Raw genomic sequence first — 16605 nt, 5'->3', positions numbered from 1 at the left:
CAGGTCAAGGTTCGGAGCTGCTGTTCCCATTGGTCCTTGGGTTGCACGTGATAAAAAAAAAATCCCAGGGGCAGGTTTGCGGAGTGAGCCTGCGCGGCTTAATCGGTGGTTTTGGGTTCGCGTTGCTTCTTCTGCAGCAGCAGCGGCTGGAGGGGGCGGGCTCTCGGGTTTCCTTGGCGACTTGAAGTGCCAAGGAAGGGAGGGCTGGAGGCGGCAGGATTGCTCTCTTGCCATGGGCAGCAGTGCTCGGCCGCCGCCGCCGCCAACGGGCTAAGAGCGGGGCTGGCGGAAGGCCGGGCTGGGCGAGGCGGCAAGAACAGGTAAGGCTTGAGAAGGAAGTGCAGGTGCTCGGAAGCAGCTGCGGCGGCTGTGCGGGGCCCAGCGAGGAGGGGAAGGGGAGGCACCCGCGAATGTCGCTGGTGGCACGGGCAGGGGTGGCTGCTCCGCCGCCGCCACGCTTCCTTCTCCTTCCCTGCCCGCTCTCCGATCGCTTTGTTTCAAGGCAGCCCTTTACTCTCTACCCACACCCTTCCCCTTCACCCTCTCCACTGGTGCGCTTATTGCGGGGGGGGCACAGCCCATGACTTGGTAGGAGGATGCCAATTCCCCCCCAAACACACACACACACACATGCACCCTTCCTCCATTGCAGGGATACTCCAGTCTGGCTGTTGCAATGGACGGGGCGGGGGGAGCGGTGCAAGGTTGCCAAATGTTGCTTATCTTAGTCAAGAGCTTCTCTTTTTCCTTCCTTAAAAAAAGTCCTGCCCGCCAGGTATCTGATGGGTTCCCTTCTATTTTAATGCATCTCTTCGGACAATAGGTTTCCTTTGTGGCTGAGGGCATGTTTCGATGTGGCCAGTGGTAACTTTCGTTTTGGGGCTTTTGAATTTTTGCATGGACGACGTACCGCATCGATCGCGTTTGCATTTACGTAGAAGGAGTTTCTCTCCCGCCCCAACCCTCCACCTCTTGATCCTGTGGTCGCTGCTGTCTCTCCGGTACATTACTAGCCTTGAGATACAGGGTCCTTGCTAGGCGGCTGATACTCTAGGCTGGCATCAACTCCCCCGCGTCTGTCTCTCGGCATCAGACGGCAGGAGCTGGAGGGACGGCACTGATAGTAATTAGCCTTAGCAGCGCCCAAGTTGCGTGCAGAGGGGAAACAGTGCATGAGTCTCATTAACCAGGCAGCAGAATCCAGCTACCAAGTGTGGGAGAGGACTTCATGATAGTAAACAAGCTTCACTGGAAGCCTTTTGTCAGAAATGCAGCTGTTTCTTGAACTTTTATTTTTGGACAACTGCTCAAAAATGTTTTTTTTTTTATTGTCACTGTCAGTTTTCTTAGCCTCCATGCTACATTTTTACTTTGGTCTCCTCAGGCACTTAGGAAAAAACACACCCCACCCCAGTTCAGTGTGAACTAGTGGTTCCTACTGGGTAAATTTGCTTTGGCTTTCTGCCACAGATAGGTCAAAGAAAATAGTAAGGATTAGGACCATGGGAGCCTCATATTCAGCTTCGAGGTCTAGTCTTCAGCACTACAGAATTGTCTGTCAGCACTGTCAGTCCAATATGAGCAGGGGCCAGTTGCCTGCAATGAATTGGTGTGGGCTGACACTTGCCTCCTCAGACCCAAGTTTGATTCAGTCTGCTGCAGGTTAAGGTGGTGCTTGCTGAAGGAAACCTATGGGACCTTAATCTTACAAAACTTGTATGCTGAGCTCTGGGGCCAGACTCAACACATTTGAACTACGAGGGTGTCTTTTATTTTTATCATAACTTCGTGAAGTAGGTTAGGTTGAAACGTAGTGACTTGTGTAAGGCTGAGTAGGGATTCTAAGCTATTTTCTTAGGCCGAAGCCCAACATTTTATCTCCTGCATCATGCTGCCTCAGACATTTGAGTTTGTTTTTAACCTGGATTTTGAATAATTAAGGCATATGATCACCTTGATTATATCTGGTGTTGTATAAGAGACACATCCAGTATTTTGAGATTATTTGAACTGATAAAGCATCACACTGACAAGCCCTGTTGTTTAATTTTCTCCTGTGTTGTGCAGTAATTTACAAGCTATTGACAAGCTGTTTTAAATTGCAGTCTTTTCCATCATACAAATTTAATGTGTTCTTCGGCACCTATTACCTACTGCTGTCTCTTCTAGAAACCACATTCTCATAATGTATTATTTGTTATAGAGGTGTTATGCATATGAAAAAGTATACATGTCCCTACTCACAGGCTATAATAAAGTGTTGAAATCACATTAGCAGCTTTCTGCAGTAAAATTTTTCTTGGATAACTTTAATGGGATTGTTCAAAAGATGAGCTGTAAGTTTAAGACTACTCAAAGTCCTGTAATGATAGTTCTGTTATATTCATAATTTTTACCTTAATGAGTTCTAGCACATGTACCCAGTACCTTTATAGTTCTAGCACATGTAAAAGGTAAAGGGCCCCTGGTTGGTTAAGCCCCATCAAAGGCAACTAGCTTCTCAGTGATGGTGGATGAGAAAGATGAGAATTCTGCTTTATTGTTAATTGTACTGCAGACAAGCTAAGCTGGAAAAAAGAGAAGCCTCCTAATGTTTGCGTTATAAACTGTTAATGGATTTCCCCTCCTATTAAGCTGAAGTTAGTGTTTCTAGTTTATTCTTCCCATCACAATGTTTTTGCAGAATCTTGGGTAGAGATCCTTGAACAACCAGCTCAAAGGCTACTTTTAAGCTAACCTCAGGAGTTTCCATTACATCCTAGTCTATTTAAATCTTGAAAGATCTTTAAATCTAGATTCTGACTTGGAAGTTAAAGTTGTTGCAGAATGCAGTTTAACAGAAAAGGTCAAAATACACTTTAAATAGCATGTGTAGAAAGGCAATGCGCAGTACTGTGTAGCATTTTATTTATAGAATCATAGGCTTGGAAGGTACACCAGGGGTCATCTAGTCCAGCCCCGTGCAATGCAGGAATCTCAGCTAAAGCATCCATGACAGATGGCCAGCCAACCTCTGCTTAAAAACCTCCAAGGAAGGAGAGTCTACAACCTCCCGAGAGAGGCTGTTCCACTGTCAAACAGCTCTTACTGTCTGAAAGTTTTATTTGAGTCTGTTTTGCCTAGTAGGAATTATGAAATGGAAGTACATTTCATTATGTAGCAAACAATTAAATAAAACACGCTGAAGTAGCCCCACCATACAGTAAATGATAAAAAGAAGATATTTAAATGGGGTGGGGGGGAGGAATGCTAGTGTTTCAAGTAAAATAACTTTTGCTGTAGGTACTGGAAGTCAGGTATCAAAATAAGCAACTACTGATGTTGAATGTACAAGGGAGAAACACAAATGTGCAACTGAAAGTTGTATATAGTTTGTTTGGTACATGCAAACTCCCAATTTCCTCTTGCAGAAGGTAGGTGAGCTACATAAGGATATGAAAGAAGTAACCTCTCACCTCATCACTTATAGCAAGTACATTGTATGTGCTTTTACCCGAGGTCAAAATGTGTGGCTGGCCAGATGCACTTTGCAGGAGAGAGCAATCCACAATATGGGGACCATCACAGAAAATGCCTTCTCATGCACTGGAACCCCATGAACTTGCCAGCAGGTCTTCCCCCTGCGGTTCTCACCTGGCCAGGTTTATATGGGAAGAGGCATTCAGTCATATATTTGGATGTCAACATAAGCAGTAAACCAGGGATGGGGAACCTGTGGTTGCTGGACTACAACTCCCACCATCCCTGACCACTGGCCATCCTGGCAGGGGCTGTGGTGGATGTCCAGCTCCATCTGGAGGGCCACAGGTTTCCCATCCCTGAACTTAACCACAATATAACATGAGGTACAAATAGGGTTATGTCCATCTCTGAGGCTAATATAGGAGTTTTGTCATAACTGTATTAGGACATAATTTTCTAATGAAAGGCTACACTGAGATTATTTTTAGGAGTGTGAAAACTAAACTTGAGATTTCCGTGGCGTTGGTATGATGGCTTTGTCTTCTGAAGCTGATTAATGTTCATTCAGAGCTGTTTCTATCTTGTTCAGTGTGAATATAATTTTGTTTTAAAAAGCATACTGAGGATTATACAAAATTGAATTCATTTTTTAGCATATAATTATATATATATGCCCAATACAGATCTATAGTATCCAGTGCTAATAAACACGTCATGTGGCAATGAATGAAGGTGCCACCTCTTCAGAACATCTCAGAGCTGCCCTATACTGACTCAGACCATTGGTCCATTTAGCCCAGTATTGCTGCCCTAACTGCAGCAGCTCTCTAGATCCCCCCCCCCCATTCTTGCTACCTGCAGCTCTTTAACTGAAAATTCCAGGGATTAGAGTGGGACCTCATGCATACAAAGCCTGAGTTCTACATGATAGCTTGCAAGCCTTTTTGGTTAAGCCTGGGTTATCTGTATTCACATATAAAGAGGACTAGTGGCCCAAGCAGAAGGGGCACATGGGTAGATATTTAGCCTCACCACAGTCTCTTTTACAAAGTCACTCTCCTCTGCCATTCCAAGCTGGGTTCTGATCTTGGATGTCTTTCCTTCCTGAAGGAAAGTGTCTTGACAAAAAGCTGCAGCAAAGTCTCAACTTCCACTTTCTATATACTTCTCTTATTCTAAGAACCAAACTCCAAATTCCCCTGGGAAAATGTGATAGGGGCAAACCTAATTTAAGATTGTTCCTAGTTGCATGTAGTTAGGACCCACTATAGCTGAGTTGCATTGAATGATTTGGTTTGCTGCTTTTTGTTCCGGTTATTGAAAGGCACATAGCCAAACCGTTCTCTGTGCTATTTTGATACATTTTGGAGGACTTACTTGAACACTTATTTGGGTCGCAAGAAAAAGTGGCAAATACTATTACAAGTTTTACACTGTTACAAGTTTCTCCTGGTGAGATACAAGAGGTTATAGATGTGATTCAAGTCTCTCATTTCATTGGGGTTATGGGGAACATATTAGTTACCTTTGATAATCTCAGGGGTGTTATACTTGGTACAGAGGAAGTGACTGTAATTGGGTATATTATGAATTGTTATAGAGTTAAAACCTATATAGGTTTCACATGTCTCGGAGGACTGATATGTTGCATCCTTAAGGCTTCTTTTTTCGGCTGAGACCCAATCTTGTGAAACAGGTTCAAGTAACTAATAATAATCCTAATAAAACAAGTGTGTTGTCTGTGTGAGAGCCCTTGAAGCAGGGGAGATGGGGCTGTAAGAATTGTACAGCCCTGTTAAGGGTTGTTTTGAGCAATAATAGAAGTAGCAATACTTATTCTGGTAGATTTCCTTTTATTGATTTTTAGTACAGGGTAGCCTTTTTCTGTCCAGAATGGGCTAAGAAATGGACTGTAACTGGCTGGTGTCCAGATGAGCTGCCTTAATATCTTCCTGTGCCTTTAATCATGTTTAGATTACTTCAGTGTGACTTATTTAGAAAATGTTCACTGATGCAGAACACATTTGGCTGCATGTACTGTATTGGTCTGAATAGAAGCCTCACTTTTTTTCCAAATTTTGACTGTAAAAAGTTAAAGTGCTGTTTAAATTCACGACCTTACAAAAATTGACTTTTATGATATCGCTGTTGAAACAGACATACAGTAAAATGGAATGGGTGTGAGTGCGTGTGGAATTTTAAGGGAGCGGCTTATATTCGGGTATATTCCCCCCCCCCCATGGCTTATATTCAGGTGCGGCTTATATTCGGGCCAATACCGTATTGAAGGAGATATTTGCTTTGAAATCTATTGGTGGCACTCTGCTAATATTCTGATGGAGCCTAAAGTAATGTGTTTGACATATGCTATATAAGCTTAACTGGATAGACATCTAACTGCTTAATAGGCTGTCTGTCTTCAAGTGGCATAATTCCACAAATTCGATCAGAGGTGGGCTGAAAGGTATTTGAAAGGATGCTACTGGGGAAGAAGAGTCATGAAAATGTTATAGTTCTGTTTGATCTAAAACTTCGTTCTATTATATTTTCCCCCTTCAAAGGACTTTGGGGAGGAAGCAATGTTGCTTTATGGGTTCTGCTTTGAAATGTTGGAGTACAGTGCTGCCTCGCAAGACAAAAATAATTCGTTCCGCGAGTCTTTTCGTCTTGCGATGTTTTTCGTCTTGCAAAGCACGGTCCGTCACAACTGCGCCTCTTCAAGCGGCTTTTTTTAAAAAAGCGCAAGACGTTTTCGTCTTGCGAAGCAAGCCCATAGGGAAATTCGTCCAGCGAAGCAACGCAAAACCGAAAAACCCTTTCGTCTTGCGAGGCATTCGTCTTGCGGGGCACCACTGTAGATGAAAAAAACTTGCTGAAGGACTGCTGTATTTTTAAACCTGTGTAAAATACAAATAAACACTTTCCTTTTATTATCTTCAGGTATTGGATAGTAGTAGTATAATGTTGGATAGCAGTAGTCATGTATATTTTTGAGTTGTGAGCCACCTCGCCTAGTCTGTCTTGTCTGTCTCTTCCACCCTCCCTCCTTCATAGGGCATAACTTAATTTCATGTTGCTCTTGTGGTCTGTTAATGTACAGCTCCATGGGCTCTTTCTCTCTCTCTCTCCACAGTCTGGTTCAAATGTTACTTGACTTGAAAAGTTAAAATTATAGACTAAAGCATATTTTAAACCTATGGTTTAAAGTTTAAAATAACCTATGGTTTATGGTTATTTATGCCTCACTCTTCCCCCAAGCTATCCTTTACGTGGCAATAAACGGCTCCCTGCACTGAAAGGCAAGTGAAAACTGTGAGGAATAGTAGATGCAGTTCAATGAATGAATAAATTTGCAGAAGGTTCCAATTTGGTAAAAACTTTCCCTCAAAAAAGGTTGATCCTTGTATTTTCCCAAGAGGTTGCTGTAAGAAGTAACTGAATGGAAGTCGAGTGGGCCCTCTGCTGCCATGGGCTAATGTGATTTGATTAACTTTGTGTGTGTAAACTGTGTAATGTTGGATATTAGCAGTTTGTTTATATTTCTGACTTGTGAGCCACCAGCCTGGAGATCTTAGAATAGACTTCTTTCCCCTTCAAAAGAATGCTGAGCATAAACCAGCTATTGAAATCCTTGTTGGAGCCAGACTCTGTATCCCATCATATTTTTAAAATGACACAAAGGCAAGCAGAGCCAGCTGAAGGATCACTCTGTGTTAAATAAATAAAGCATAAACCTTTATAGCTTCCTTTTAAAATACAGTAATGCTTTAGTGTGGAGAAGACAGTGTTTACATTGTCTTAGGATTTCTTGGCAGACCAGAATCGGGGAATATGCACTCCTGGTATTTACTAAGCAACCCACTGCCATCTATTCTTATACCCATCCCCAAACTTGTATTTTGGCCTCTGTATGGTGATAGCACTAGGTCTGAGTATAATCAGCCATAAGTGTTGCATTGTTCTCATACTTCTCAGTCAGACTTGGGTGCATTAAAGTGTTTGTGTGTGGCTTGAAATGTGTTCTTCTGCTGAAACGCTTCCCGGCAGATGAACTCACCATATATTTGAGCCCCTTTGAAGAATAGCAGTTGGTCATGCAAGCACTCTTGTCATCCTAGCACTAGAAATCCACTTAAACACCTACGCACACCCACCCACCAGGACTTCTTCTGATTTGGAAAGCTAAGGGGACATGCATTGAAAAGCGTGGGATGAACAAATGACTAGTGGGAAGATATGCAAACATCCTGCAGGCAAATCAGGATGGATGTTCATTTTCTTACAACCACCCTAGAAAGAAATCTGAACTAATGCTTAGTGAAGTCCATATGTAATCTAATCTTGATGTAATCATTGTGCAGAGAAATCAGGGTGAATATTCAGTAACGCTCCTGTACTTTGTTTTCCCAGAATGTAGGAAAGGGTTGTGCGGGGGTGGGGGGGAGAAAGAGCCATTCTTCTTCTGTAAGCAAGTATCAGTGAGGTGTGTGCTTGGTTTAACTTATGAAGATGCAGAAGAAAAAAAGATGTTAAAACATGTTAAAATGGTAAATCTGTACTTCTTTGGGAGTCAAGCAATCATTAATGTTTTATGGTTAGGAAAAAGCATTTCTGGTGGATTGTTGTTTTGCTATGGTGTCTTCCTTTGCTGTTGTTGCAATTATGTATGGCGGTCTAGAGTGCAGCAAATTGGTTTGTTTCTTCCTTCTTGATTGCCAGCCTCTCCCAGATTAGTCGTTATTTGGTATTTGGTAGGAAGAATTGATGTGATTGGCCCCATGCACAGGTTTCCATGCTTCTCATGCCATAATAGTAATGTCTTGGAGCTGGGGAGAAGTAGCTCTCATGTTGTTTTAGTAATACGTACTTCCAAGACTTATTGAGTTCAGCAGGGAACAGTTAAGCATTTGCCTAACTTGCCTATTGTTGATGGATCTGAAAAGTGCTTGGCTTTGGGTGTTATGATGTAGAGCTTCAAACACAAGTGAGGAGAAGGAGTCACCCCACCCCTGGCCCTCCAGATTTGCAGTGCCATGCCTCGTTAGCTTGGCATGGGTCTTTTCTCTGTTGGAAAAGTTACCTGTTTGGACTTCTTGGCCACTCTTGTGATTGTTTTCTTTTTAATCATTTTGCATCTTTACCTCTTCCTTATTTGTTTGTTTTATTTCCCCCTTCTTCCTTCATTGAAATGCACACTCTAATGAAATGTGCTGTGCACGCCTATGACCACAACCGTAACACTTTGCAAGAGATGGAAGGGGAACAAATATGACAAGGAGGAATTGCACTGGGAAAGTTAAGAACTCCTCCTCACTGGTCTAAGATCCCATTTAACTTTTCTTTCTTTTAACATTGCATTGCTTTCTGACGAACTTTCTGTCTAACTCTGAGCATTCTTGCTATCCCTGGGTGCTGCTTGCTTCTGTACACAGATGCAGGTGGTAGAAAGATGGAGGCAGGAGAGCTAACTATATGGCTGAAGTGGGATTTAGAGCTTAGGCATTTTGTTTTAACTTCTGGATTTTTGCTTTGTTTTGTTTTGCAGGTTTGCTGCAGGAGGGCATACCAATAATTGACCTATTTAACACTTCACAAAATATCATAAATGAGAGAGGAAGTTTAATCTCTGGTGAGTCTTGGATTTTGGGAGCATTCATTTCCACAACTGCAAATCAATGGCAGATCACATTGTTAGAAAATTTCAGAGAACAAGGCAGTGTATCAGTAGCAAATAAATTGTAATTTCTTGGAAATTAAGTATGGAGTCATCCAGTAAAACTGGGTTGATTTAAGTGGCCTCAAAAAGTAGTAATTGTGTTGTTTCAACTCCTGCAAGCTAGTTGTTTCTTTAACGTTCTCTCTCTTTATTTCTCTCTCTCTCTTAAATATATAGCTCAGACATGAGCAGTGATAGTAACTCACTGGCACGTGAATTTTTGTCAGATGTCAGCCAGCTTTGCAATGCAGTGGACCAAAGGGTGGAGGCCAGGGAGGAGGAAGAGGAAAAAACACACATAGCCGCACTGGGGCAATACCTTATCCAAGGTCGTGGATTCATTTTGCTTACTAAACTTAATTCCATACTTGATCAGGTAATACTTTCTTTTTCATAACAACTGTAATAGATTTGGCTCGATACCCATCTTGGATTTCAAAGTGGCAAAGTAGCTGTTTTTTAAAAAATGTCAGACCTTCAGTTACAATGTTGGTTTTGGCATGTGTGTAGATTAAATGCTAGTTTAACTTTCTAAATGAATTTATCTTACCATGGGCAGTTAAGTTATAAAAACCAGCATTCTAATTGTTCTTGCCTCATGCCATGCTGCTCCAAACCAGCAGAAGTGATTTTTTTGTTTTTGTTGAATAATACTCTTCTAGGAGCGAGGAATTATTTCAGCTTGGAAAGTTTTATTACAAGGATATGCTAAATACCTACATGCCCTTAGATTAGTTTGCAGCCTTTTAAGCCTGACTCTCACTTGGCTGAATTTAAAACTTAAATCATGCTGTTGGTGTGTCACACTACAGAAATAAATGTTGGAGGCTTTGGAAAAGGTATTAAAATGAAAGCAAAGAAGCTTTAAACCAAATGTTTTGAATCTGTGGTGGATAACAGTTTCTATCTTTCCGTAAAGATAAGCAAGCCTTTGTTTCCTAAACAGGAACTGACCTGTCGCGAAGACCTTCTTACTCTCCTCCTCTCACTTCTGCCACTAGTATGGAAAATACCTGTACAAGAAGAAAAGGCATTAGGTACATGTTCTTTACACTCATGAAGAAATGCCTCTTCATTATTTAAGATATATGCTTGGATATTTGTTCTGAATTTTGGTTGTGTCTTTTAGGGTTGTAGCCAACATGGCGCTACATGAACATTCTGTGAGTGCAAGGATTTCCTTCCCCTCTCCTCCACCTGCACACTCCCTAAATATGTTTTGCAGGTTCTCCCAACCCCCTGGTGCCAGGTTTGTGGAAGGCACAGTAGGAGGAGAGGGGGTGGGAAATGCCCCATTGTGCAAGCAAAAATCCCTGCACTAACAGGATGCTTAAATGGGAAACTGCCCTGAATTTCCCATATCTCATATGCAAAGTGGTAAAATCTTAGTTGTTTATTTTTCTATGCACATAAATAGCATTATTTTTCTGCAGATTATGTATGTATAATTGCAGACTCTTATGAGCAATGTCACAGAGTAGATCAGTTGAAATCAATGGGTTGTATCCAGTGACGTCCATGTAAGAGCAGAACAGAGCAGCGGGTCTTCTCCTTCCCTCTGCATTGCCCTGAATCTGTTCTGGAGGGTTTGGATATCCCCTCCAAAGCAGATCTGAATAGGAGTATAGGGTGCTGCATAGGAGAGGAAGGATAATTCTGCTGCACAAGTGGAATTCTGCTTACAATACATTGGAATCGATTAAGTGGACTTAAGTCACTTGGCTAGGATTGGATATCGCCCTAAATCTTCCTGTATGCACTTTTTAAAGTGCATGAATAACCTGCACTGCAGCTAGGGCACTGATTCAGGGAACATAGAACATTCAAGGACCTGAAAATATTTGCATGTATACGTATCAAATGTGAGAGTACAACTGTATAGTGGTGTATTGGGAGTGAGTTCCGTACATCCTCTCCACTAGGACCTAGGTGATGGTGCACAAACATAACTGGGACCTGCTTATCTATGTAGACCTCAGTTCATCTTAAAGATTCTTGGTGTAGTTGCTGAGGCCGTATGAGCCCAAGACTTGCATGTATAACTTTATACTCCTGGGTCATGTTTAGACTGGCTCCGAGGCTCCATAGTTGAAATCATCTAACTGTAACTTTTGACTCCCGACAGATTTTAATCTGCCCTTCTGTGTTGATATATGCTTGACCAAAGAGGCAACTCCAGGTTCTCTCAAATCTACTCAGGAAAAAGAAGACCTAGAAGAAAATCCTCATCTGTCTGCAAAATTAAGCTCCCGGAAAAGTAGACGACAGCGCAAAACTACTCATCGCTATTCTGTGAGGGATGCAAGGAAATCCCAGCTATCCACCTCTGATTCAGAAGGCAATTCAGATGAGAAGACGGCCGTGATTATGAAGCACAGGAGGTCCCAAATCCTGCAGCCTTTTCTAACACACCCACCTAAGGAACAATACATTACAGGGAAAGGCAGCTTTCTAGAAGCTGGAGAAGTCCAGAGTTGTAATCTCAGTAGGGAGCATCCAGGTGACTCTGAACAGGTTATTCCAGTGAAAAAAATCAGTTCTGAGACTTCAGAGGAGCCAGCTTCACCACCTGTCAGCTGCCAGGACAATTCTCCCTTTGACTTGTGTCATGTCTTACTATTGTTGCTCGAAAAAATATGCAAGTTTGATATTTCTGTGAATCACAAGTCGGCGCTGGCAGCAAATGTGGTGTGCACACTAACGGAACTTTTGTCCAAACTTGGAGACTGCTACAGTGCAAGCAGTACTGCCGAAAATGAAGCCGTTTCCTCAAGCTGGGCAGAGGAATCAGTTGCCCTGGCTCAGAGGATGCTCTTTAGGACAGTCTTGCACCTGATGGCTGTGGATGTCAGCAATGCTGAGACCATGCCTGGCAACTTAAGGAAAAATCTAATTGATTTGCTTAGAGCAGCTTTAAAAACTAAGTGTTTGCTGGAAAAAACATACGAGCCTTTTGCTTCTGGGCAAAAGGGAGCTTTACAGAAGGGAATTCATGGCAGCCTCGCCATCTCAAGATACCGCCACAGAGCCCTTCTTTTGCCGGAGTTTATAGAAGGAGTTCTGCAGATCCTGATCTGCTGCCTTCAGAGTGCTGCCTCCAATCCAATTTATTTCAGTCAAGCAATGGATCTCGCTCATGAGTTCATCCAGCATCAGGGATTCAGGCTGTTTGAAACCACTGTGCTGCAGATGGAATGGCTGGTGGCCAGGGAAACCGAGATAAAATCAGAAGCATCGGAATACCTCTCAGCCCTCATTAACAGCATCATGAAAATAATCAGCACCATCAAAAAAGTGAAGTCGGAGCAACTTCATCAGTCTGTGTGCACCAGAAAGCGGCACAGGCGATGTGAGTACTCTCACTTCATGCATCACCACAGAGACCTCTCAGGGCTCCCGGTTTCTACTTTTAAAAACCAAGTCTCCAAGAACCCATTTGAAGAAACGCTGGATGGGGAAGTTCATTATCCTGACCGGTGCTGCTGCATTGCTGTCTGTGCTCACCAGTGTTTGCGGCTGCTGGAACTGGTTTCACTTAACAGCACATGTTTTCAGATCTTGTCCGGTGTCCATAATGTGGGTATATGTTGTTGCATGGACCCCAGGTCTGTAATCACCCCCTTGCTTCATTCTTTCAGATCACAAGTATTGAAAAACTTTCAGCCACATATATTAAGCATCCTTAATAAATTTATATTGGACCAACTGGGAGGAGCGCAGGTCTCTCAAAAACTCACGCAGGCCTCCTGCAACATTTGTACCATTGACTGTGATCAGCTTGCTGAACTGGACGATGTCTTGCATGGGAATGCCACTGACGTTTCCCCATCAAGTTCTTCAACTCCCTATAGGTTTCAAGGAATTTTGCCTAGCAGAGGGTCTGAAGACATGTTGTTGAAGTGGGATGCCTTGGAGGCGTACCAAAGCCTTGTTTTTGAAGAGGACGACAAACTGCGCTGCATGCAGATAGCCAGCCATGTTTGCAATTTGATTCAGAAAGGCAACGAAGTCATTCAGTGGAAACTGTACAATTATATATTCAGCCCAGTGCTCCAGAGAGGTGTTGAATTGGCTCATAACTCTCAACAACTAGGCGTTACTACAGCCATCAGCCAGGCAGGCAGCTACCACAAATGGAGTTTGCCTCAGGAAGTGCTTCAAATCTATTTGCAGACTCTGCCTGCGCTGTTTAAATCCAGGTATGTTAATTTTCTTAATTGTTGGGGAATTGGGCTTGATCAGAGACTCACAGACAAGGCAGGGCAGCAGGGAATTTGGTGAAGGAACAGTGGTGGGACTGCTGGATTGGCACTTACCTCCCTACACTTTCTTCCCTGACACCCTCCTTCTCAGTAAGCACAATAATCATAGAATCATGTTTGCTGACAGGAGGTCAGGTGTGTGGCACTGACCCTCAGTACCAGCTGCCCCTGGCAGAGGTACACAATCGGATACAACCCACAGTATGCTAATTTTTTGGGTTCCTTTTCTATCTAATTGGTTTTCTGCTTTTCTCCACAGAATAGTAAGAGAGTTGTTCATAAGCTGCAATGGAATAAATCAAATGACTGAATTGCATTACTTGGACTCTGTAAGAAGTTATTCTTTGAAAGTGTTCGAAACATTAATATTTTGCCTTGGAGACCAGCAGACAGACCAAGTGATTCCAGACTTAGATGTCTTAGACAATGAGCAAAAGAAGTCTGCGTTAGAATTAGGTGCTTTGGTTCATAGGCAGCAAGTAGCTTCAGATGTGCCTCAAAGCCTGACCAAATTTTATGCTGGGCTCAAAGAAGTCTATCCAAAGAAGAAGAAATCAGTCAGTCAAGATGTTCACGTCAACATGATAAACATATTTCTCTGTGTTGCTTTCTTATGTGTGAGTAAGGAAGCAGAGGCTGATCGAGATTCCACTAATGATTCTGAGGATACTTCAGGTTATGACAGCACAGCTAGTGAACCTTTGAGCCACAGGCTGCCATGTCTGTCACCAGAAAGTCTCTCTTTGCCTTCTTTGGAACATATCCATAGGGCAGCAGACATTTGGTCGATGTGCCGCTGGATCTATTTGTGCAGCTCAGTTTTCCAAAGACAATTCCATAGACTTGGTGGCTTTGAAGTATGTCATAAATTGATAGCCATGATTATTCAGAAACTTGCCAAAAAAGGAGCCAAGGAACAAGGCGAGCAGGAGAAGCCTGTTGAAATGAGTAATGAGAGAGGGCAGTCAGATCAGGATAGTCTTGATGAAAATCTTGACGGTGTAGGACAACCTGAATGCCCTTCCGGTGACCATTCAAGAGTGGAACAAAATTCAGCTGATGGCACTGCAACGTTGAAAAGAGCTTTCATGCAGGAAAACGAGTGGTCACTCCAGGGTATAAGACTCTTGGAAGCTCTGCTAGCTATTTGTTTACACAGTGCAAATAATTTCCAGCAGAAGTCAGAAATGGAGTCTCTTCCCCAGGTAACCTGCCATGAAATAATTACATTCATATTGTCATTTAAAAACCATTTTAGAGGTAGGAAGGAAAACAACTACTGTTCTGGATTTTAAAGTCGCACCTTACTTTCTAGATGGCAAGCTGAACTTCCAATTAAATTTAGTCAAATTGCAGCATTTTAAATGGTACACAGTGGATGATTCCATTGAAGGAAAACAAGCTGTTGCAGGAATAAGAATAAAGTAATTGGGCATAAAGTGTGAAACGCATCTCCATAGAGAGATCTGGATGCAGTGTTCAGCCTGAGGAAATTTAGTGAAAGTAACCTAAAGATTAGGTGCATTGAGACTTATTCACATGACACATTTCTTCTTGTTTTGTATTATCTTGCCGCTTTTAAGCCTTGAGTGTTGTAATTGGGTGTGTTTTTCATTTACTGTATTTTTCACCCTATAGGGCACACCGGCCCATAGGGAGCACTTTTTTTGGGGGGGGGAGAAAAATATTTCCCCTCCCCAAAGCCCCAAAGAGCAAAGAAGCCATGACAGCGAGCGGGATGGATCCCGCTAGCTGTCCTGGCTTTGTTTTTAGCCTCGGGGCTGGGGGTCTGGGAGCAATGGTGAGGTTGCGCAACATCACCATTGCTCCCGGAGCCTGCGGGGCTGGGGGCGGGGGGAGCCCGAGCTTCCCCCAACCCCAGCCCCCAGAACGGGTTCCCGCCGGGCTCCCAAGGCTTGCGGATAGCTTCAGCGAAAGCCTGCATTCACCCCATAGGACGCACACACATTTCCCCTTCATTTTTGGAGGGGGAAAAGTGCATCCTATGGGGCGAAAAATACGGTAGGTTTTCGGACCATGTATAATGTTTTACTATGTATTTATACAGAGTCCTTTAAAAGAGGCCCCGTGGATACAGAATACACATGTTCCACTGGGCCTCTTTTAAAAGACTCACCCTATATATGCTGGAAGCTACCCAGAGTGACTGGGGCAACCCAGTCAGATGGGCAGGGTAGAAATAATAAATTTATTGCTATTATTATTATTATTAACCAAATATATATTGTGTGAAATCTACTGAGAAATTTGAACTGTTCAGAGGAAATCATAGTGATCTATATACCATGTATAACATGCAAAAAAAGCACATTTATTAATTTCATAAAATTTATATACTGCTTGGTTGTAAAAACAAAACAAAGAAGACCCTCAAAGCAAATATGCTTAGTTCGTGATGTTGTGATGTTGGCAATTGTGAGAAGGCCAGGAATTTAAATAGTGAAGAAACTATAATTGCTTTTAGTACCATTTTATTTAACCAGGACAAGCTTGTAAGCATATTTCCCCCCTACTTGAATGTAGAATGTGTGTGCAGAAGATATATTACTTGAAATGCGGGACCATCTTACAAAATCTAGAATAATGGAGACGGACTTGGTGAAGCCTTTATTTGATTCTTTGCTTCGAGTTGCTTTGGGAACCTATTTTACTGATCTTGATCATTCTGAAGAGAAGAAAGAAAAGGTATAAATAGATAAAAATGCATGTTTTGTATTGCCTGCTTGCTTGTCTGATAGCCTAATTTATGTTCTCATTATATGTTACGGAACATTAATAAGTGTTATATTTGTACCATCAGTCCTCAGAAACAGTAGGCTCTTTACAAACAGTTCAGATAGCAGTTGGGTCAGAATTAGAAAAATCTCTCATAGGGCATAGCGAAGGAGTGACTTGACGGGCATAAGAATAAAGGAGTTGCCTTCTTCTGTATCAAACCTCTGGGCATGGAAAATATAGGGACTAACATAAGAACAGCCCTGCTCAATCAGGACAAAGGCCTATCAAGTCCAGCATTTTGCTTTCCCACAATGATTAAGAAGGCGGCAATAGGAAGCTCACATGCAGGAGACAAGGGCTATTGCTGTTGTCTCGCACCATTGGCATTCTGATACTGGAGGTGGCCCAGAGCCATCATGGCTTGGA

At 42.6% G+C, this 16605-nt stretch overlaps 1 protein-coding gene across 4 annotated transcripts in view; it reads left to right on the top strand.

Moving 5' to 3' along the window:
- Positions 1-167: 167 nt before the first annotated feature.
- Positions 168-16605, top strand: part of LYST (lysosomal trafficking regulator) — a 75596-nt gene continuing 59158 nt past the window's right edge. For all 4 annotated transcript variants that reach the window (XM_081186187.1, XM_081186188.1, XM_081186186.1 and 1 more), the window contains exons 1-7: positions 168-320; positions 9008-9091; positions 9356-9554; positions 10125-10215; positions 11304-13377; positions 13700-14645; positions 15985-16146. In XM_081186187.1, the coding sequence (XP_081042313.1) occupies positions 9363-9554; positions 10125-10215; positions 11304-13377; positions 13700-14645; positions 15985-16146 (3465 nt within the window). In that variant the 5' untranslated portion in view covers positions 168-320; positions 9008-9091; positions 9356-9362. The remainder of the gene's footprint in view (positions 321-9007; positions 9092-9355; positions 9555-10124; positions 10216-11303; positions 13378-13699; positions 14646-15984; positions 16147-16605) is intronic.

Source organism: Podarcis bocagei, assembly GCF_964188305.1.
Source record: "Podarcis bocagei genome assembly, chromosome: 3".
Classification (NCBI taxonomy): Eukaryota; Metazoa; Chordata; class Lepidosauria; order Squamata; family Lacertidae; genus Podarcis; species Podarcis bocagei.
Note: the sequence above shows the minus strand (reverse complement) of the source record. Positions and strands in the feature narration are given on the sequence as shown.